Source organism: Manacus vitellinus, unplaced genomic scaffold (genome assembly GCF_001715985.3).
Source record: "Manacus vitellinus isolate BGI_N305 unplaced genomic scaffold, ASM171598v3 scaffold_4_pilon, whole genome shotgun sequence".
Taxonomy (NCBI): Eukaryota; Metazoa; Chordata; class Aves; order Passeriformes; family Pipridae; genus Manacus; species Manacus vitellinus.
In genome coordinates, this window is record NW_021940604.1 from 36,569,311 (window position 1) to 36,592,010 (window position 22,700).

At 35.2% G+C, this 22,700-nt stretch overlaps 1 protein-coding gene across 1 annotated transcript in view; it reads right to left on the reverse strand.

The window, feature by feature from the left end:
- The window catches only part of MYO6 (myosin VI), an 85,944-nt gene that overhangs the window by 22,433 nt on the left and 40,811 nt on the right, over positions 1 to 22,700 (reverse strand). Inside the window, exons 12-23 of the mRNA XM_018077795.2 lie at positions 17,432 to 17,462; positions 15,733 to 15,890; positions 15,105 to 15,196; positions 14,576 to 14,648; positions 13,578 to 13,705; positions 12,476 to 12,571; positions 10,260 to 10,433; positions 6,773 to 6,811; positions 5,041 to 5,134; positions 2,901 to 3,031; positions 2,691 to 2,768; positions 1,657 to 1,786 (exon numbers count right to left, since the gene is read on the reverse strand). Of these exons, the coding sequence (XP_017933284.1) occupies positions 1,657 to 1,786; positions 2,691 to 2,768; positions 2,901 to 3,031; positions 5,041 to 5,134; positions 6,773 to 6,811; positions 10,260 to 10,433; positions 12,476 to 12,571; positions 13,578 to 13,705; positions 14,576 to 14,648; positions 15,105 to 15,196; positions 15,733 to 15,890; positions 17,432 to 17,462 (1,224 nt within the window). The remainder of the gene's footprint in view (positions 1 to 1,656; positions 1,787 to 2,690; positions 2,769 to 2,900; positions 3,032 to 5,040; positions 5,135 to 6,772; positions 6,812 to 10,259; positions 10,434 to 12,475; positions 12,572 to 13,577; positions 13,706 to 14,575; positions 14,649 to 15,104; positions 15,197 to 15,732; positions 15,891 to 17,431; positions 17,463 to 22,700) is intronic.

The following is a 22,700-nucleotide window of genomic DNA, read 5'->3' on the forward strand; positions in this document are numbered from 1 at the left end:
CACCTCCCTCCAGGTTCATAAACATCAGCAACCTCTGTTAAAAGTCATGGGATCTAGCAAGCAGGAAACACTTAACTTTAAGTCAAAGTGCTGTGTTGAACAGTAATCAAGCCAATATCTGCTAGAGATAATAAAGTGGCTGCAACTTTGCAGAGCATTTCTCTACAACACCAGAATGAAAAAAAGCCCCATGAAACAAAACCTCTAGCTGTTGTTCTAATACAGACTCCATCTAAAGACTCAAATGACTGCGACCAGGAGGCAAGTTAAATAGAGAATCAAGGCACAGGGCATGTGCACATGTGCTGAGTATTTTAGAAGTGTAACAATAAATGCAGTTTCTATATATCTATTAAAGGAAATATAAGGATCCATGTTGCCTTTAGTCATCTGCTGAGCACAGAGTTTGTGAACACAGTATATTTAACCATTAGACTTCAGTGGTCACAAAGCTGCACTCTACTTCTTGTATATCTATTTCAGCTTTATTCTGGGAAAAAAAATTAGCTTCTAATTTCCCATAAAACACTACAAAGAAGTAAGATACATAAATATTATTTCCCTAAGTTTCTACTTTTTGGACACAGTGACAAACTTTGTCCTGTTTTTCTGAAAAACAGACTAAATGGAATTAATTTCTAAACACAAAAGATTTTACTGTTACAATTTCTGATGTCTTAAACACATATGTTAAGAATTCACAAATTCTATTTGCACCACTATGAGCAGTAAAAAATAATAGCCGACCAGTGACAGATGTAGAAGTGTGACTGTGTCAGTCCAAATGCAAAGCTGTGTGTGCACTGGCATGAGGTCTTTTTGCTTTTCTTCCCCATTTTAATGCATACTTTTCACCCTCTGTGTTATTATAGATTGCTGACGTTCTGCATCAGATCTCTCCACATCTCCCACACATCTTAACTGAAGTACACCACAAGCACCAATCTCTGTTCCACACCACTTCATTGCTACTCTGCACAGTAAACTTCAAGGCCAGGTTGGATGGTCTAGTGGGATGTGTCCCTGTCTGTGGCGGGGGGGTTGGAACTAGATGATCTTCGAGGTCCCTTCCAATCCAGGCCATTCTATGATTCTATAAACGGGGCAGGTCAAGAACTTGGAAACTGTATATCAACAGTGACAGGGACTAATTTGCTGATGAGTAGTAATTGCTGGAGTGGAGATGTTTGTCCTGTAGTTCACGTCAACACTTTCAAACATGCCATTTCTGTCTGGAGATGACAACCTCTGTGTAGGCACTTCCCAGAACCAAGTGACTCTATGTTGCCAGCTAAGGGTGGAACCACTCCTCTTTCCTGATGATACAGAACACTCTTCCTGGCAAGACCTGTCGTAGCTGGTTATTTATATGAGGGTGTTTACCCAGGCTTTGGTAAGCACCCAAGTAGACTGGACACGGGAGACTGGTGGTGGGTTGTATGACACACTTCATACAAAGTTGGCTGTAACCCCCCTGTAAGTATCTAACACAAAGCACAAAAAAAAAGAAAAATCTCACCAGCTTTGAAATCATTGATTGGACTTCCATATGTAAGCATCTGCTATATGTGTCCTTGGCCACATTTCAAGGTGATAATAATTGTTTTTCTGTCTCTTTAAGAAACATTTTGATTTAATAAAACATAAAATACATACACTTAATCACTGAGAGAGAACACCATTGAACTTTTTTCCAACGACTGCAGATAAGCCAGCGATTCACTCGTTTAACCAGCTCTGCCAAGTGATCCGGATCAGACTTCATTATCTGATCGAACTCTGCAAACTATATAATAATTATTGTAAAATTAGGAGAACAGAGAGTGTTAGACATTGTTATTTAAGATCATGCTTAATTAAAAAGTTAAAATATTTTTAACATAAATTGTACATCGTCATTATATCAGCTTTCAATTACTGAAAGTGAGCAGATGTATCTGACATCACTTCATTGTTTAACAATAACAGAAATGACAACTGTAGGGTTTTTGTTTGTTTGTTTTATTGATGTCCAACACTTGGCATTTTGAATAATCCAACCATTTACTAATCACTAAAAATATTTATTGCCAAAAAATCAATTATTTTGCTACATCCTGAAAATGTACTCTAGCCTTCCACAACTTCAGGATACATCTAATTGTATATCTGGGGAAAAACTAAACCCTGAAAGCACTTCCCAATTTTTAACCTTTCTATAAGAGTCCTGCTGAAGGCAACCTTTTCTAAAAATCCTGCATTTCTGCTTTTTAGTAATTTTGATAGTAAGAACATTCTTCTGGGAGTACAATAATTTTCCTTTCTAATCACAACAGATCCCTACTTCATCTCCTTTCTCTGCATAGCAGCAGCAATGCTCAGAATCACAGAAAGAGATTTCAGCTATAAATAGATTTTACTAGAAAATATTTCTTCTTTGTTCTGACTTTTTAATAGTCAACATAAGTCTGGGAATACAAACATTGCATTAGAAATACAGCAGCAGCAGTAAGACTATAAAACCAATTGTATCAGTACTAATATTCGGGGTTTTTTTCATAGAAAATGAACAATATTTACAAAAATCCTGGGCAGTCTTATTTAGGCTGGCCACACTTTTAGGAATGTGTTGAACAACATCACCTTCAAAGGTCCCTTCCAACTGAAATTATTTTAAAATTCACATTCATGAACTCTAAGAAAAAGATTACCTTGCCAGGTCTAAAAAACACCTTGGTTAGCCCAAATTTGTAATCATTTTCGTTCAGTCCCAAGGCTTTAAATAGTGCCTGAAACACAGAAAACAGAAAGGATTATATTTTGCCCCTTTAAAAAAGACAAGAAAATTCAAAAAACACAAAAAACAACCCCACAATACATTTTCTCTCCTGGCTGATACAGAAGAATTATTTATTTCTTACTTTGCAAAAAAGCCTAGGGTCCAGTCGAGCCAATTTTTCAGGCAAGTATTTCTTGTACATATTATATAATTCATGAAATGAAGCTCGTGAAGGGAAACCACCTTGCATTAAATCCAGAACTGACACCATCCCTAGATTCACAGAAACACATGCACAAAAGCTCGTGTTAGTAACGTGGAAAGTAAGCACCTAATTTTATGATAACAAGTAGTTTATAACATACACCTCAAAGACATTGTCCAGAGACTAAACCACAAAGTTCAGTTGAGACTTGATCCAGCCTCTAACATTTTTTGATACTGTGATCAGTCACAAAAAGTTAATACTGAGCAGATGAGAAGAACTCATACAATTTTCTCCCCATTTGAGAGGCAAGTAACGCTCAATCATGAAGAGGAATTTTTTTCTAATATTTCTTCTAAATTTTCTTTTTCAGCAGACTTGACATTTTCATTTTTAAAGGGAAAAAAACCCAAACAAAGCGAAGTAAAAAGCTCCCCACCAAATAATGTCCAACCAGGCTTTTATTTTCATGATGTCAGTGGTATTCGTGAGATGTTGTGCAGATGCAACAACAAATGCATATGCAGTGCTAGAACATTTGCTGTACTTAAAATAAGAGGTATCAGCTGCTAAGATGAAACTTTAATGTCCTGAATAATGTTACTACATTTTGGCTGCAAGGAGGACATCAGTAACGCCCAGACACAGTCAGTAAAAGACTCGAAATAATTAAGGCAGCACAGGCCATGCCAGTTTTTGCCCACTGCTTTTCATAACCCTACCAACAGAGGCTGCACATAAGTTTTTCAAGTTAGCCCTTAACTTATGGTCGTTGTCTTACAACTTAAACTTTTGCATATTTGCTTTCAATTGAAATTTGATTGTTTAAACAAAGTCTTTTTCAAAAAAGATTTTATAACATTACATCTTGGTATTTTAACATTACCATGCTATGACTTTGTGTTACTAGATTAAACTTCATTTACTGTTGCAAAGAAAGCACAGATAGACAACTGAGCTTGTAAGACTACTGTAAAGAGTCACAGTTGTTGTTGGGGAGAGGAGGTAATTTGCTAATTTTTCCTCTCATGCCAAATGCTATTAACCTGAAGAAATCTGCTACTAATGATGTTAATGGAACACTTAAGTACTGAAAAGTTGTTAAGCTTTTGTTATGATAAAATTACATGTGAAATATGTCAGCTTCTCAAAACATCAACTGAAAACTACTGAAAGTACAAAAATACAGAAAAGGGAAAAATATATCGAAGTGCTTTGTTGAACAAACACCCTATAAAGAATGAAAATGCCATCACAACAATTCCCAAGCAAGCAGTTACTTCCACTGTTCAGTGGGGCATGAGCAAAACTGCTAATACTCACTCCTGAAAATAAAGCTGTAAATTTGGAAAGCATCTAGCATTTCAAGAATAATGAAGATGAAGCATTACAATCTTCAGTGTACAAAGCAACAGGAAAGGCTATACTGAAATGTCTGTGTTGCATGTTCAGCTCCAAATCAAATGAATAGAGACATAAAGACGTTTTGAAAAACTAAACCAATATGATTAAACTATCACAGTATCTATAAAATCTATAAAAGAAAACGGGTGTGCTTCAATTATTAGATATCTCAGCTAACAATGACTGCCTTTAAATGCACACAGGAGTTTCTTACACTTCAACTGTCCTAGTAATTTAAAACAATGCTATTGTTCCAGACTGAACTACTGCCCTATTAACACTGTGGGCAACACAAAGAGATGGAATTCAGCTCCAGGTCAGGAAATTCAAATTTATGTACCGATATACAGCTACATGGTTTCTTACATATGCACATGGTGCTTGACCTCTAATTATGATAAAAACAGTCAATGGAAATTACATCAACTCTTCTTGCAAAGAAGAGACCTTATGGCACTTTAGATGATTAATTTCTAGAGTTCTATTGGCTAAAATGAGTGATAAGTTACTAAGAATCTAAATAACTGCACATAAGGCATAAATAACCTGCCTTCTAGAAAACAGCAGTTCAAGCAAGGAAATATTGCTTTCATCTCACATATTTCAAACTTAGATTAATCTGTACTGCCCAAGGTAAAAAACACAGGGAAAAAATAAGAGAGGCATATATTACCTGAACACTGAAGCTGAGAGAGGATCTGTCCTCCTTCAAAATGATGACTTGTCATCTTTAAATTAGGTTTGATACAGCGAATAAAGCTAGACCCCTATAACCAAAACAAGAAGTTAGCAGAATCTAAACATTTTTAAAACTCCTAAAATAACAGTTAATCATTTAACACTTATGGGTGGGGAAAAAAAGATACAAAATAATAATATTCTAAAAGAGAAATGTCAACATTATCATTGAACCACAGAATGTTGAAGGGTTGGAATGGAGTTAAAAAGATCATCTAGTCCCAACCCCCATTCTTTTTATTTCATTTATCAGTTTTGCACTGTAGCCTTGGTCTAAACCAGTTAATTGATGTAACTGATCTCCATGCTAAAGCTATTAATTGGATCCTCAATTTTGCCGAGTTTTCACTCAACAATATTCTTCCTAACATTAGTACAATCTAATTATGATTTATCAGTCTAGATTCTACTACCCTCGTTATCTTCTACAGTCACATCATTTAAATGCTCAGTCCTTCAGAATTCACATCAGTGAGCACGCCACCAGACTCCTGACATCAGAATGATGCCAGATGAACTTGACCTTCCTTAACATCTACTTTTTACAACTTCCTTTGGCTCACAGCTTCAGTCTCCCTTCCCCAATGTTGTTTCAGTCTGCTTCTCTCTTATGACCATGTGTTCCACCTCTACAATTTTGATCACCGCTTTCTCTGATCATTTCACATTCATAAAGGATGACATTTTTGAAAAGGACCATCCAATTACCCAGGTTTTCCTGGAACAAGTGACCACTAATGATAACCTTTATATACTAAAACAAAATTGGGACTGAGAAAACATAGTATTAATCCTGGTTTGTAGTGTCTTCTCTCTTTTTTCCATCTCTCAGCTGAGAGTGAGAGAATATCTTCAAGGGAGCTCTAGGTCAACAATACCTCCTCAGTCATGGGTTAGCTAAACTCAAGAGTACAGCAAGCCTGGCCACACACTTTTTCCCTGGACTGCGTGTCAGTTCCAGGGACATCATCTTTCAGACCAGCCACATGACTACAGTAAAATCTCGTATGTTGGCTACACTCCAGCACCTGATCCCTTTGTTCCACTTGGTTTTCCCCCTTTTTCTTTTTTTTTGACAAAGCGTAACCTTGTATATAAAATTGGTTAGAACATGTGGTTCAGAGAAACAAGACTGTGTGCCTACAACTCCAAGTTCTACAAGAAAATGGGCATGTTGAACTACATGGAGAATTTCACAAGCTATCTAAATACATTTGTTAAATTAACAAATACTCATTAGGGGACTAAGTTTCTTTGACCACCTCTGAAATGAAAAATTTTACTTTTAATAGCTTTATGGAATCTGAAAACAGTAATTACTAATAAATTATCATCTGCCTTACTTTTAAATAACATTTCTAAATTTTCTGCAAATTAGTAATCAGTGTTAACCAATGAATGGAAAGAAGTAAAAATAACAAAAAAGGTGATTGCAGCCCGGATAGATTTCATCTTGTTTACTCAAATTGTGTAACTTTCACTCTATGAGAACTTTTTTAAAAGTGATGTAGTTTGGGGTTTTTTTCAAGTAAATCAACAACCATCACATGCATAGGAAGACCTTTCAAAAGTGCCATAAAGCTGCAAACTCTAAAGCAATTACTAATCACACTTACTGGAAGCCATATTGAGAAAAATTATGAACCTTCATCTGTATATATACTTACAGTACTGTGAAGCTTCTCAAGAAGCAAATTTAACTGAGTCTGTAAAAGAAAACAGGTATTTCAAGAGCCTTAACCATGGCAACTAAAGAAATACACACACCAAATAGAAGTATAGCATTACTGCATGCATAGTCATTGTTATTACGACAGAATTGATAAACCAAACATTCACAAATTTTAACAGACAAAATCATGCAAGTGTGCATGAATGGTCCTGAGGAAACTGGTTGTGCTTAATTGTACAAAACTGTATGGACTAGTTACTTCTTACAACATCGTTATCAAAGAAACATGTAAGTCCATTTGGGAAAATAAAAGAAATAACGACTTTCATCTATAACAAGCATATATTTGTATGTTAAATAATTAACACAGAAAACATATTCTCAGACTTTTCTTGTGGTTTTTTTTCAAGCTAAGTCAACATTTACCTGCAATAATCTATTTTTATTTCCAAACTTCCAACTTTCCAATTTTTTGTTGATGACAATAAACTACAATTTCAAAATCGCATTTACTGAGGCTGCATTTAACAAACTGTGATGAGAAAAGACTACTATTATCTGAGGGCAAGTCTTCAAGATAACCAAAGACTTAAGGCTATCAGGGAAAACAACTTACAGTTGCTTTTGAAAGTAATTGGTAGGGATTTCAAATATTCCAAAACCACACCCACCAGGAAAACAGCAATATCTTTACTTGAGAGATGTGTCTGTTTTGCCACACAGGTTACTGCTGTGTCAGCCTTTCTAGTTTACTAGCAAGCTTTAAGTATATAGACTGTAGGAAGACAAATTCAGTATGTCCTAACATATTCTTAATTTTCTGTACTGAAAGCAAAATTGAAACGATTTGACTTTTGACTTTCTTTTTAACCAGATCTTTCAATTATATTCTACAGCTGCCAGTTGTACTCCCAGTGGATAAAATTGGTTTGAATTTTTTTAACTTAACATGGATATGGTTAGAAAGAGAGAAGTGCCACGAGCGACATGACAAACACTAATAACCTCCTGCTCAGTTCTCACTTACACATACTCTTTATATCTCAACTTGATTATAATTATTATATTTTCTTAAGTTAGAAACAGCTAATTTTGAAAGAAAAAGCCTAATTTCCATCAACAAAATACATTTCTGCTTGAGGAAAAATACCCCTTCCTTATACTCTGTGATTTGACAAGAAATAAGCCAGAGCCATGCTCAGGTAAATTTCTCTAATAAAATGTGCATACAAGTAAAACATATTGCTAAAACTACTGCTCTTTGAATTGTCACGATTCAATTCCTCATTAGCATAGTAAGGTAAAATAATTTCAAAGATTCTTTAATAGATCTGATGATGAATTAATCATTATTTCCTCAACTGATTTATGAGAATTAATTTTAATTAGTTATAAGGAAGGGACATGTGAAGGATTTCATAAAGAGAAGTCCCTGCAACATCATCTAATAATTGATATAATTAGAAGAATTTTTCATTTTAGAAGAGCGACTTACATACTAACGCACTAAGAATTTTTATTCTTAAAGAGAGGAAGTATCTAGTAAGATAAGAGAACTTATTTTGATGTCATCTGAAGTGAAATTTTCAAGGCTATTAGTGTTCATCAGCATCACATGCTGTGTCTGGGAAGGTAACACTAAATGAATTACTGGAAGTAACACATACATTCAAAATGCCATGAAACTTGAAAACATTGAAAGAATTATAGACTGATGGGCCAGATCCAAAGAGGACTTTAGTTATGTTCTAGGTGCAGAGGTGAACACCAATTTTCAAAGGTCAGTCCCAAAAGTTCCCCACTCAATTGCTGCTTAATTTTAAAAATGTCTCCCTTTCTAATTCAGTTCTCCTTGGACATTGGTAACATACAGAAGTCCATATCTACTAGACGTGGGGTGCTAAATCTGAGAGAAACTGAAAATCCAGATAGAAGAAAGTGGAAACTCTCAAAAGATCCCACAGGTGGTTTCATTTTAAAATGCGGCTCTAAAAAATAGTGAATCTCACTTTCACCTACAACAGACCCAATGGCTGCAGGGTTTGCTTAGGACATGGATTATCTGTATGTAATTTTTCAGTCTGCCTTCTGGTCATGTATTTTATATTAAACCAATTGCTACAGTTTAATTCTACAACCACTACAGAATAAGAAGGAGGAGGAAATAATCATCAGAGCAAAACTCAGGAGAGCAGGTTACCCAATTCCCAGTTAAATGCCAAAATCACTACCTTACAAGTCAGGCTCTGTCTCCTACTCTTCCTGCCCCATGGAAATTTTACTTCTGGCTACATAACAACACATCTCCAGAAGGTCATAAAGAGAATACCCTTTGTCAGACTGACCAATAACTTGGTGCTCACTACAAGAAATACAATAGCCATAAAACACAGTATAGACCCGAAGCAGTGTGCTGCTACCTGTCCTTCCTGTTCTTCAGCCTCTGCATCTTTAGAGAACAGTTCCAAATGCTAGCCACAAGATACAATTATGCAAGAAGGAATTCATCTTGCAGTCTTGATTCAGCACTTAACCTTGATATGGAGTGAAATACTCTTTTGCTACTGGCAGTGTCCCACTCTACAAGAAGGTTTCTTGGATTGTCTAAGATACGTTCCCCAGGGACTGCAAGGAGTCTAGTTAGGAAAATGATGTGGGTTTATGGTTGCTCTGGATAAGGTAGCATACCAAAACTGTTGCCACACCTGACTTGAAGGCATGCAAATCCTTCATTGGATCTGGCCCAGATGTGTTGAGAAGAGCTCTTGCTGAAATTGCAGCAGCTCTACCAATGCTAAATCCAGGAGATTGAAAAATTTACCTGCAGCCCACGGTGTGCCTGCTTTTCATCTCTTAATTCCCCTATAGTTCTCTTTCTAGCCATCCTGAGCTGGAATAGTCCAGCTAAAATAAAACTGCTGAATGAGAAAAGGATGTAGAAAAAATTTGGAGAAGACAAGGTTTGAAGGTCAGCTTTACAACAAGCAGAAGAAAGGAGAAAATGAGGAGAAGCATCAGATTCAGGTATTGAGAAAGGAAACATTCAGCACAATGAACATCTTCCTGTGTAAGCCATGACTATATTTCAGAAGAGGAAAAAAGTGATTAGGTTAAGTATTGAATTTTAAGAGTGGTCAACTGTAGTGATTCAATACATCTTCTAGAAGGCATAATTAATTTCAATTTAAATCTCAAAACATTAAACATTTTGAATAAAGACTTCCATGTGGCTTTGCAAGATTCTGACTTAAAAATCACTGTATAATCTCTGTAAGGACTATTATGAAAGATATTTTCATCAGAAATGCATAGCACATAACTTGAGTATACTGGTTTCTTATAATTCCACAGAAAAAAACCCTGTCTTTTTAACAGAATTTTCTTTTGAATCTTAAGCTACTGCTTAAGGTTCTACTTAATGCAGGTAACTTAAAACTGGCATACATTACAAGAAGATAAGACTCTTTGTTATATGATGTTACCTTGAATTTGTTTCCCACACTGATGAAACTAAGTTTCCCAGCTTTTTGTTTGGGATCCTTGTTGTTGTTAGTGTTAGCTTCAAACAACTCTCGAACAAACTTGTCCTTGGATTCACATATAAGAGATTGAAGGGACATGTGCAAAGCATCATTGTTTTTTTCCACAAATTGCATCTGAAAAGACAACCCAAGAGATAACAGCACATTTGTTTCACTGCCCAGTTACCTTAGTCTAATAAGAAAACTAAAGAAACTAAGTCACATACTAAATTCAAAAATCAGCAAGAGTATGTGGTGTAAATACTCACACATTATTCCAAACAACTTTTCAACTGGATATACAAAACACTAATGACAGAGAGAAAAGACATTTTTAAATTTGAAGGATGTTGTTGGAATCATGAAACCCAAAGTAAGGTTTAGTGCCTTTTAAGAGATCAGTTGTGTATTTGATAATGACTATCCTTGTTTCCCTTTCCAGGACTCAGTACATTGTCACCTGAGAGTTCTGAGAAGCTTAATTCTTCACTGCTTGTAATATCATATAAAATCTGTTGTGAAATGGGAATTAATGTTCACACTTTAACTGGTATATTTATACAGTTTAGAAAATGAAATGAAAACTGGTTATTTTAGTAGTACTACGACTATTTATGAACAGTTGGTTTAATAAAACATATTGTCCCTTCCTGCGAACTTTATCTCTCTGGTTTATTTGAATTGGATCACTAACTTTCAGAAGTCAAGAACAATACATTACATGGAAATTCAGAGATCAAGACACCAGAATCCAATTTCACATTAACTAAAATCTCAATAGCTTTTGGTGCAACTTTAATAGAGACTTTGATATTAATTAACAGAAGAGGCCAAGACTACTTGAAAGAAAATGTCAATTTGCCAGATATCCCATAAAAGGACTTAATGGTGATGAGAATCAAAGGACAAACGCAGGCCTCCAAAGTTCCCTTGGACCATGAAAACACAAGACTAGAATATGAATGCAGCCAAATGAGCGTTCTCATCATAAATCAGAATGTGAGAACTGCCACAAGAGCAGTGAAAAACAAATAACAGAAGAACAAGGCAACTATAGTCCAAAAGTTTTAAGGCTCAAGCTAAGTAAGCCCTTCTGAGGGAAAGGATAAATTAAGTCTAGCTTATTAAGATAGTTCTGGACCACAGCTACCTCATATCTGATTAGTTCTGATAGATAAATATATGTAATCAAATCTGTCACTTCTGTTCCTGAAGACACTCTCAGGCATTATTAATGTATCATGATGAAGTACACAGTTAAAAATAGAGCACCTGGAACAAATAAAAATTTTTCCAATTTTACTGGAATTCCGATTTTTTTTATTATTTTGATATTGACTCTGAGCAACCTCAGAAAAATCATGAAGGTAACACAGACTTCAACTTTCTTATTTGTAAAAGGACCTACAGAATGTGTCTACTTCAAAACAGCACAGCAATCATTATCACTCGAAGTATTTTGAAGTAAACGAAAACAAACCCTTCAAGTACACATTTTCAAATGAGAAAAAAAGGTCTTTGGAAGTAGCTTCCTTCATACATGCTGCAGTTACAAACCAGAACAACAAAGCATTATGGATCTTCATTTTATCCTAAACTCTTATTTTTAAAAATTGATGGTGTTTCAATGTTTTTGTATGATGAATAGTAGTCCAAAAGGTACAAGAATCTGGAATGTATTTTGAGGGTAGCAATTTCAGGTATTTTGTATTCTTACATGAATGAGTCCATTGCCAGCACAAACTGAAAACACGAAGAATTAAGCAGTGACTGTTTACAAGGATAAGCATGCCAAGCATGCTTCCAAAAAGCTATTCTTCAGTCTAACAAAACTTTTCGATCACACAGTATACTTCTCGCCCTAAGATGCAAACATCTTTTGATGGAAAATTTGCAGTAGATCATGAATCAATATATTTAATATTGACATCATAGACCTATATACTTGAAACAAACTTTTACACAAAATATATCAGTAAAACTGTCTGTAACCTGAAAAGTTAAAAGAAACTGTTAATTCTGATAAATACTCAAAAAATTAGTTTCAAAGTTAAGAAATATCAACTTCTGAATTTCTCTTCTGATGAAAGCAAATTTTATCATTTAACCTATATACACTGAAAAATATAAATGTACTACAAAGCACAACAAAAATAGTGTTTCATGAGTAAAATTACCGTCTCATAGCATACTGCTCCTGCAAAGTGTCGGATAATAAAGCCTTCGTCGTCCCTGATATTTCTGTGAACAGCCAATTTAGACTTCCTAGGAATCTGGAATTAAGAAGTTGAATTACAAAAGAAGAATTACAATGGAGAGTAAGAAAAAGTTTATTCTTAGAACACCACCATGATCTACTGGGAACACTAGGTATTAAAAATTACATTTCCTATAAGTACAATTGTGATGATCACTACCATTCCTGTTCAAACCATGATATTCCAAAACCCTAATTTCAGTCTCATTCACACTTTAGAAACATCACATTCAAAATACAAGTCATCAGGATTGCTAACACCAGTTAGTGGATTTTGGTTTTGACTTTATTTGCCAATTTCCATACCATTCATTCCACAGCTGATGAATATGATTCGACAGAAGCTTAAAATATGGCTTTGGATGGTATATTTTAACAGGCAACCGCCGAGCTGATCATAAACATACCGACAAAAATGTTTCATTGCACAGCAATCCAGGTAAGTGGAAACTTAATGAAAGACAAATGGATGACAATTTCATTTGGTTTCCCTTGTTCGTGTTTTTTCAGTTTTGGTTTTTTTTAATTTCAACAGGATTCATTATTTAAATTGCAATAATTTGCATTAATCTTCCATGAAGTGCTCTATGTTAAAAAATAAATCAACAAAACGGTCTTCCTGTATGATCTCTGAAGTGCTAGCTAGATACTCCACCTGAGTCAAATATTCTCCAAAGCAAGCAATTTTTAAAGGGAACAACAACAGTTCATCTGATATGAAACAATTTAAAATGTGTTTTTATTTTCTATTCATGCCTTACCTGTTAACAAACTTAAAATGTAAGTGAAGAATATGGCTTTAGTTTCAGCAGGATATTAGAATTTGTTGAAGACTTAAGGCCTTCAGTGAACTTTCCATCAAATCTAATAACCAAACTTGTCCTTAGCAAACAAGCACGGATTGTGCAGACAGGTATGGTATGAGATTTCTTAGGAAAGGTTTTCATTAAATTGAAGTGTTACTATCAGCTGTTCCAAGAACTGTTTTATTAAAACAAAACAGACAGCAAAAATAAACCTACTGAGAGCCTGAAATGGTCCTTGTGCTTTTGGTGCACAACTGAAGTAAAATGCTGATCACTTGGTTGGGGAAGACGATTTTCTTCATCCAAAATATCCAGTACACCTACTAATTTTGCTTCAATCAAATCTATTAATAAAACAAAATATAATTACAAAAACTGAATATATAAACTCATATCAGAACTGAACATTGCAAGTGTAAATGCTGCTGATCTGATTCTGTATAAATGTTTGTAGGGAAAGCTGTTCACACAAAATACAAGACGTCATTGCAAATTAATTCTGTATATCTGAATTGCTGATTTAATTGATATCCTATACATACCAAGTTCTAACTCCCAGCACATGCAACAAGGGGGAAAAGGATCAGGTATAGATTGTTTGATTTTTACTCTCAGTCTGAGGCTGAATTTAGTCATCTTAATTTCCAGTAGGTGCCTAAATATTCCTACAGTATGATCATAGGTCTTTATGGGATAATTGCTTAGATTGTTGGGGTTGTTTTTTTGTTTCATCACACATCAAAATTAGAAGTCTAATACTTCCACTGACAACAGAAGCCCAGGGACTAAAACAAAATGCATTTGTTTTAGGAAAGGCAGACCAGACTGAGCATATATTGGTGGTTTCACAACTTCTAACAAGTGTATTGCCTTGACCTTTCACCTACATATACAAAAGCCCTTGAAAGCCAACATAGACATTCATGCTCTTGAAACTGTTAGACACAAGAATTTTGTAGCTTTTGAAACTTTTTTCCATTGTCTATGAAACTGTTCTTGTAAGAGAAATTTTTATTACATTTTTCTTCTGTGGAAAGAAGAAATATCTAATGCTTGCACTGAAGCAATGCTTATGAACTCTTAAGATTTTGAATTGTATGAGGCTATATATAAAATCATAAAATTACTAGTGTTATACATATTTTGCCTCTTCTGCTTGAAGCTTTTTTCTCCATGACATCAAGGAATAGCTTAACATTTCAAGAAAAACCTACCTATACAGTCCTGATTATCTACATAACGCACTTCATTAACCCCCAGGCCTTCTTTCTGGTAAAGTTCTTGTTCCTAAAAAAAAAAAAAAGTAATTGCTAAGAGAAAACACCACTCATCATATTTTTATTGAATAAACATGAAGTAATTTTAAAATATAGGATGAGTCAAAATACATTTGAGAATTTCCTTACATAGCTTAATATATTCCAACGTTGCCACCTTAATGATAAGCCCATGCATCTAAACATTCCTATTTGGTATGAGAGATTGTCCAGAGTGTGGATAACTCATTTTAATGAGGGGAAAAAAAGAAGAAGGAAAAATATTGTTGGTTTTCAAAATGCCATATTCTTTTCTGACATACCCAGATGTCACACAGTGTGAAAACTGATTTTTTTTTAATTCAAGCATAATGTGCAATCTTATGAAAACCAGAGTTACTGTAGGTATCTCTTAAGCAAAAAAATAAATGCTCAAATACAACAGTAAAAAAATAAATCCTCAAATATAATACTAAATACATCATACCTCTTTCAGAATTCTTTCATTAAAAAACTGCTGCAGTTTCTCATTACAGTAGTTTATGCAGAATTGTTCAAAACTGTTGTGTTCAAAGTATTCTGAAAGACAGAAGATAAACTTTTATGATAAACGTTCCAAGAATTTATATTAAACAGCAAATAAGAGAAGCTTCACAATGCTAATATTTAACATGTTCGGATCCATACCTGTTTCTTTCAGCAAAATGAAACCTTTTACAGATTTTCAAGTTGTACACAAGACAGATCTAAAAATATTGCAGCAGATCGTACTTCTAAGACAAATGACAGGCAGTTGGCAGTAAACCAAAGTAAGATGGTACCATACAGAGAAATTGTACCAATACGTCCTTGTGCACCTATGCTTCAAAAGGCTGGCACAGGGTAACATAGCTCTAAACACCTGAAAATCAAAGATTCCTTTGAACAACATTAGAAGGGCCAGAGCACACCACAATACATGCCCTGTTCTGAATCTCAGTGAGCTGAAAAGGACAGAAGCTTTACGGGGACCTTTAACACCAAAAAGAAAACCCTCCCACTCCTCGTTACAGAATTTATCATTGAATCTTTGGTGGCAACAAGTGACAGCTAGAAATAACTTTAAGTATACTTACCAAAACCAGCTATATCTAGAACTCCAATGAAGAAAGAAGAAGTCTCAAATGGAAAACACTGGTTTACCCTTTTCACTACATGGTCAAACAGATGACTATACACTGTTTTAGCCAAAGCATCACGAGCATTGTTTGCTTGTTCCACTTTCAAGGGCACCCTAGAAGAACAAAATACAGATCTTACTTTTCATAATTCCTTACTCTGAAATGCTGAGATTGGACTCTAAACTTAAAACCAGCCTTTTCAAATACTGCAATTTCGGACACAAAAAAACCCTGAACTCTAGGCCAAGGCAGAAAACAATCTTGCCCAGCCAGACTAAGCATCTTACCTGTAAGAAGAAAGAAATGTTTCGCTACCATCAGTAGAAATAAGATTCTGATGTTTTCATAATTATTAGATAATTAGAAACTATATTAACAATTTCCAGACAAAGATACTTAAAATCTATACATCTCCATCTAAAAAAAATTTCATCTATTTATTTATGAGCTATTTGGTTAGAATAAAGCCTACAGTTTAGTTTTTGTTCTGACATCTTTGTCTCTATGCTTCTGTAAGGGCTATAACTAAGGCTATAAGGCCATAGGCAACAAAAGTAAAAGTAAAAAGTAAGAAGTAAGGCGGTATGTTCTCATGGTGAAAGATGCAATCCCAAAATAAGGATTTTTTTAAAACACTGGAAGAAGGGGTCTTTTACTAGATGAGAATTTATTTTCACCCTCTTATTTATAGACCTTTATTCTGCATAATTTATTACAAGTCTATATCATAATTTAAAAGTTATATTAAAAAAACAAAACAAAACCCAACAACAATGCCATGAGTCACAATTTCAAAGCCTATGAAATGCAGGAGGAAACTGTGGGAATATCAGGTAACTATAACCACATGTTTAGATATACATGTAATAATATATATAGCTATTTCATGAACTCAGCATGACAGTGACATGCTTAGAATTCATATATTTCAAAACACACTTAACCCCCTCATATCATGGATAAATACATTCTGCAGGATTTTGGTTTTTTTTAAGAAGGTTTCAAATTAACAGATAAGAGTGCCAAAACTAAGGAATGGTTATACTGTACACCAGAAGCAGAATAGGAAAATTCATATAAGAATAAAGTGTTAACGAAGTGTTTAAGAAACAATATGAGGTGATTACGAAAAATGAACTTTTGGCTTTATCATATGACTGCAAACTGCACTTGGGTCCTAAACATGTTGCCAGAGAATTTAAAAGCAAAAGTCCCACCAACCTGAAGAGAATCAGATAAGAACAGAATGAGATTGCCAAACTTCACAACTCCACAGTATTTTTACATGTCAATAATAAATATAGAGAGGAAAAAAATTAAACTGAAATACTAATAGCCCTTTGCCCAGACAGTATCAAAATTTCATACATGGAAAGGTGGCCTCCAATTAAGAACAACTATGGGTATACAAAGTCTTTGCACAATACCGTATCATGACACACAGATATATCCATTATTAAGTAAATAAAAAGAAGAGATTTTTAGGGAAAAACAGAGAAAAATAATCCTTCAATAGTCCTTGTCATGAGGAATACAGGATGGATGGCTGTATGCCAAAGACTCTTATGCTTTTTCTAAATATCTCGATTAGCTGGCTTCATAAAATATATCACTTCTCCCCATATAAATTCCTATATTACTTCTCCCGATATACCTTGCCTCTCTTATGTTTAGACCATTCAGTACTACAATAACAATAAATAACAAGAGAATAGTCCAGCTAAGGTGGTGGGTAACCAATTTTAAAACTCCTCAAGCAGGCAGCAAAATCTACCTTTAAAAAAATCTCTTATCAGAGCTGTTTATTAAGCCCTATGTCCAAGGTACAAGATGCTCCCAACGCAGAACTGTGCTGTCATCCAACCAGGTTGTTTTCTGTGCAGAAGGGTACAAAAACTGGCAGGTCAGAGAAGGAAAACTTAACTCTACACAGCTGTGCTGGTTCTTGCTGGAGTAGGGTTTATTTTCTTCACAGTAGCTGCTATGGGACTGTGTTTCGGATTTGTGCTAGAAACAGTCTTGATAATACAGGGATGTTTTTGATACTGCTGAGCAGGGCTTGCACAGAGTCAAGGCCCTTTCTGCTCCTCACCCCACCCCACCAGAGAGGAAGCTGGGGATGAACAAGAATTTGGGAAGGGACACAGCCAGGACAGCTACAGATGGACATTGTATACTATGTGGAGTCACGCTCAGCAATAAAAGCTGGAGGAAGAAGACGAAAAAGATGATGTTCAGAGTTACAACATTTTGTCTTCCCAGCTTTGCTTTGTGTGTGTGGCTTTTGCTTTACCTGTTAAACTGTCTTTATCTCAACCCACAAGTTTTCTCACTTTACCCTCCTGATTCTCTCCCCTATCCCACGAGGAAGGAGTAAGCAAGTGGCTGTGTGGGGCTTAGTTGCCAGCTGGGGTTAAATCACAACAACAGCTTACCTATATTGCAGCATTTCCTTCACTTCCTAGAATTCATAAGCACTAAACTAACTCCAAATTACTATTTTTTTATTTTTTCAAGGATGATATTTCTGATGGAGAAACGTGAGACTGATGGTGATCATTTTCTATTGTGACTGGTAAGTCAGGGAAGCAGAGGCTCCGTACACTAAGGACATCTGCAGCTACAATACATTAGATAGTAATTAGCTTTAACACACAATCTTGTCTTCCACTAAGTATCTCTTCACTTATCTTAAGGTAATGAGTACTGACAGAAATCTTATCTTATAAATAGAAGGCAGGTACCTTTGTATTCTGTTCTGATACGTTTAAGAGATCAGTATACTAATTCCCAACGTCAGCTACAGGCCTATTATATAATACAATACACTAAAATCATTTATGGTTTCCATTTACTTTTTTAAACAACATGGCAAATAGTCATACCTCTAGAGCATGTGTTTACAAAATGGTCCTGTTTTGCAAAATAGCAAATTCTGCCATTATTAAACAGAATTCCAAAGACTGCACAAAACCTTACTGTTAAATTTCATAGTATGCAGCAGAAACACATGGAAAGAAAATGTAACCCTGCAATGTATTTTGCTCAGATGAAAGTACAGAACCGCAAAGCAATGCTGAAAATGCACTGAGACAGTAGAAACACAAGAGCCCTATTACAGAATTGACATTCAGACCAAGTAACTTCCTTGTCATGAACTTGCTTTCCCTCAGCTCTTCCTTTCCTTTGGTCTGCAGACAAACAAATGAATATCTTTCCTCCTCCTGTTTCTTGTCTGAACAGTAAAAGATAAATTCTCCTGTCTCCTTTTTACCTTCTCCCCCTCTCCTTCATCCATGAGCTAACTGTAAGGCACAAGGAAGAATTTTTTCCAAATTCTATGGTCTTTGTTAAGGCTGCAACAAAAAACCCTGTTTGGTCTTCATGCTAATTTCTTCACCAAGGTTTCCACTGATCTAGAGTCTGAGGCCTAGGGGAAAGCACTCTGATGGGCTAGATTTAGGCTGTGTGCAATTCCACACAGTTCCCAAACATCTTCCAGAACAAATAAAATTCAATTAAAAATATGTATAATTTGCCCATGGCTGACAACAATTAAGGGAGTGAAAGCAGGTGAAGCGATACCCATCAATTACTGTCAGCCAATATGGTAACTGGTTCATAAATAAAATGGCCTGGATGAAATAAATCTACCTAGTGAAAGACCTATGTAACTAAGGAATATAAGCAGCACACTTATAATTTGAGAAAAGCTGAAGTTCCAAAAACTGTAGAAAAATATTTCTCAAAAAAATGTTTTTTCCAACAGAGGCTTCAGTACCACCACTAAAAAAATGCCTTCTGGTAGAAAATCTACTGCAAAAGAAGGTGAAGGACATGGAATGATGGAAATTAATTTTTTCACCCTGTAAAATAATTTTGTGATGATGGAGTCCTCTTTGGAAGTCTTTATGAAAAGGGAGAAACTGAGTAAGAGAGTGGCACAGTACATTTACAGTCTAAGAGAAGTACCAGATTTTGAATCCTAACACATTATTTCACTCTGCAAACACACTTCACATGGATGGCAAAAACATCAGCCAACAAGGTGATCATTATGTGCTTTTGGGAGGCAAGGACAGATAAACATAGTGCAGCTGTCAAGTCTCTCTGCCAGTATTTTTAATAAAATTCAGAGACAGCATTTAGCATCACCCTCCTACTATTCCTTGTTGGCCCAGTAGAACAAAGCCTTTGTTATACTCTAAGCACAGTGATTTCAGCCGAGCTATTTATTCACTGTGACCTATTAGCACTCACATGATCCACTTGCACACAAAAGGTCCCTAAGAAAGAGAGAGAGAAATGACTAACTCTTTAGGTTGCTGGAACAAAATAAAACAATGTACTTGTCAAAACTCTAATATTAACAGCAATCAAATAGTTTCTAAACTACATTACCATAGAAGAAAAATTGTGTCTATTTAATAAGTATCTAAAATAGTCCAATCCACTTTCCTTGTACATGCAGTAGGCCACACAAGAAGAAATTGCTGTATTTATTGATGTACGTTTGCTTTTAGCTGCACAAGTTTAGCAAATGCTAGAGAAAGAGGCTTAACGCATTAATCCTTGAGACAGTGGGAGTCCTCTGAATTCATTTTTGACACCCCCAAAATAAAACACTGGGGGAAAAATAAGATCTGCTGGCACAAAAACATAGCTCCTTGTGTTTGCAGACTTTTGAAACAGTACACTGCTAACAATGCCCCAAGTTTATCAGGATAAATAAACTGAGCAGAAAATTTTTAAAGTTTTAATCCAAAGTAAACTTAAAGCTGTAACAAAACCTGTATTTGTTCTTAAAAAACTTTCCTTGACAGTGTCATTTGGGATATGGTGAAAGGGAAGCAGTATATTATGATGCATTTCTGCTTCAGTGCTTGATATGTCCCACCAAAAATTCTCAAAAGGAAACTATACAGACAAGCTTTATCTATGTGTTATGTATACAACAGCCAAAACCAATCTGTTCTCAGAGGCTGAATCAGCAGTTCACTGAGAGAATTTCCAGTGGAGTGCCATCTGAGTCTGACATGGATGCAATTTGTTCAAAGTCCTTCTGCTTCTATTTAACACTTCTACTTAAAAGGAACATGAAAGTAAGAGTATTTTCAAAAAACAGTCTGAACTAAGAAAGCAAAAAATCTTAGTAGCATTACTAGCATACAAAATTATTTTCACAAATTGATAATGTAAAAATCCAGAAGATATATTTCAGTAAAGGAAAGTGTGTAGTGCTATGCTTAAGAGAATTCAAAAATACAAATGCAAGATGGAGAATAACCAGGTATGCAGTAAGTTAACAGAGAAAGATCAGCAATTATGGTGGATAACAACCTGAATTGAGTAAAAAACGTTACTAACGTTCCAAACCTGCAATTCTCATATTGCCATGCATTAATATGACTACCATCTGTACTGTGTAATATATAATTTTCTACTCTAATGTTATCCATAATACTGGTAAAGGCTTTCCTGGGTGAATATATCGAAGAGTTTGCTGTTGATTCGGCCATGGTCTGGAAGAAAGAAAATAGTAAAACTTGGAAAATGTTGACCACTGGAGGCACTTTGTCCTACAGGACCAATGTCTTCCTACACTAAAGGTTGTAATAAAGAGAAAAAATTATGTGTAACTTTCCATATTATCTGATAAGGCACCAAGATAATAGTAACTAAAAGTACCCAATTTCTAAAAACTGGACAGAGGCAGGGGAGAGAGAAGGAATTTACAAAAACTCTCTGGAAATGAACTACTGAATATTTTATTACAAGATCTAGATCTTGAGCTTTTAACTGAAGGCAGAATAACACATTTACCCGCCCAATCATTACTTACCATTTGTCACTGCATTATAACTTTTTCATGGTAGTCACTATGAAGTTCTAGCTCTTGAACATCTGTTCTTTCAAAGTACAGAAATAAGCAGACCACCAAGAAGTCTACTTGCTTGCTCTATCTAGAAATACACCTCAAACATCAGCTATTTGGTAGTAATGTTTTTTACTTGAACAAGAGCCCACACCTGTGCTAAACTTAAGACTCCTAAATACGAGTTAGTTCAGAGGTGCCTCTGCATTCCCCTGAAAAACACCCCATGGTGTTCAAACTGCACAGGATGTCCTGGTTGATTTATTATGCTAAATTTTGGCCAGGGAGATCAGTTTCACCCTGGAGATCAGGAGGTGGGCACGGAACAGTATTTCCACTATAGCTATTTCTTCTCTTCAACAGAATGAGCTCTTGACCACAGCAACTTTCACTGCTCAAATCCCTTACATTCCTTAAAGACTTTTTTTAGAAGTCAATGCTCTCAAATGCCCAAAGACCAATTTTTCACCTCAGAAGTCTGACATAACCTGAGCACGTATTAACTAACAGCTGCCACCTTTACTGGCCACAGTGACACACCAAGGTTAAATCGATCATCTGCTACTTTGTTTCAGTCCATAAGTTTATGAAATGTTTACAAATGCTTCAATATAAATAATAGTTATAAATTTCAAAAGACAAAATATGCAAGGAGTCATAACTCTCATGGTATTGATATGTTACTATCAGTACCACGTTTATACATGTTCTTTGCCATTATTCCTTCTCCATGTGCCTACAAGAAATCACCATCCTGCTTCTATGTCTAGGAAGTTACTTTGATAATAGCTTCAGGAAAAAAACCAAATATTTTCTATTAAAATTATCCTGTTCCACTATTTTTTTTATATTTGTGAAACATTATTAACTTTGCAGTCAAGCTTTTAAGAAACATTTTTAACTTTGCAGTCAAGACAAAATGTTTGTATACCAGCAACAGCAAGAAGCAGCATTATTTCTGGATTACCATTTGCAGTGGACTTTTTAAAACTGAAACGTGATTTCAGAAGAATTAGATGTGGCAAACACAGGGGCACTGATTGTTCAG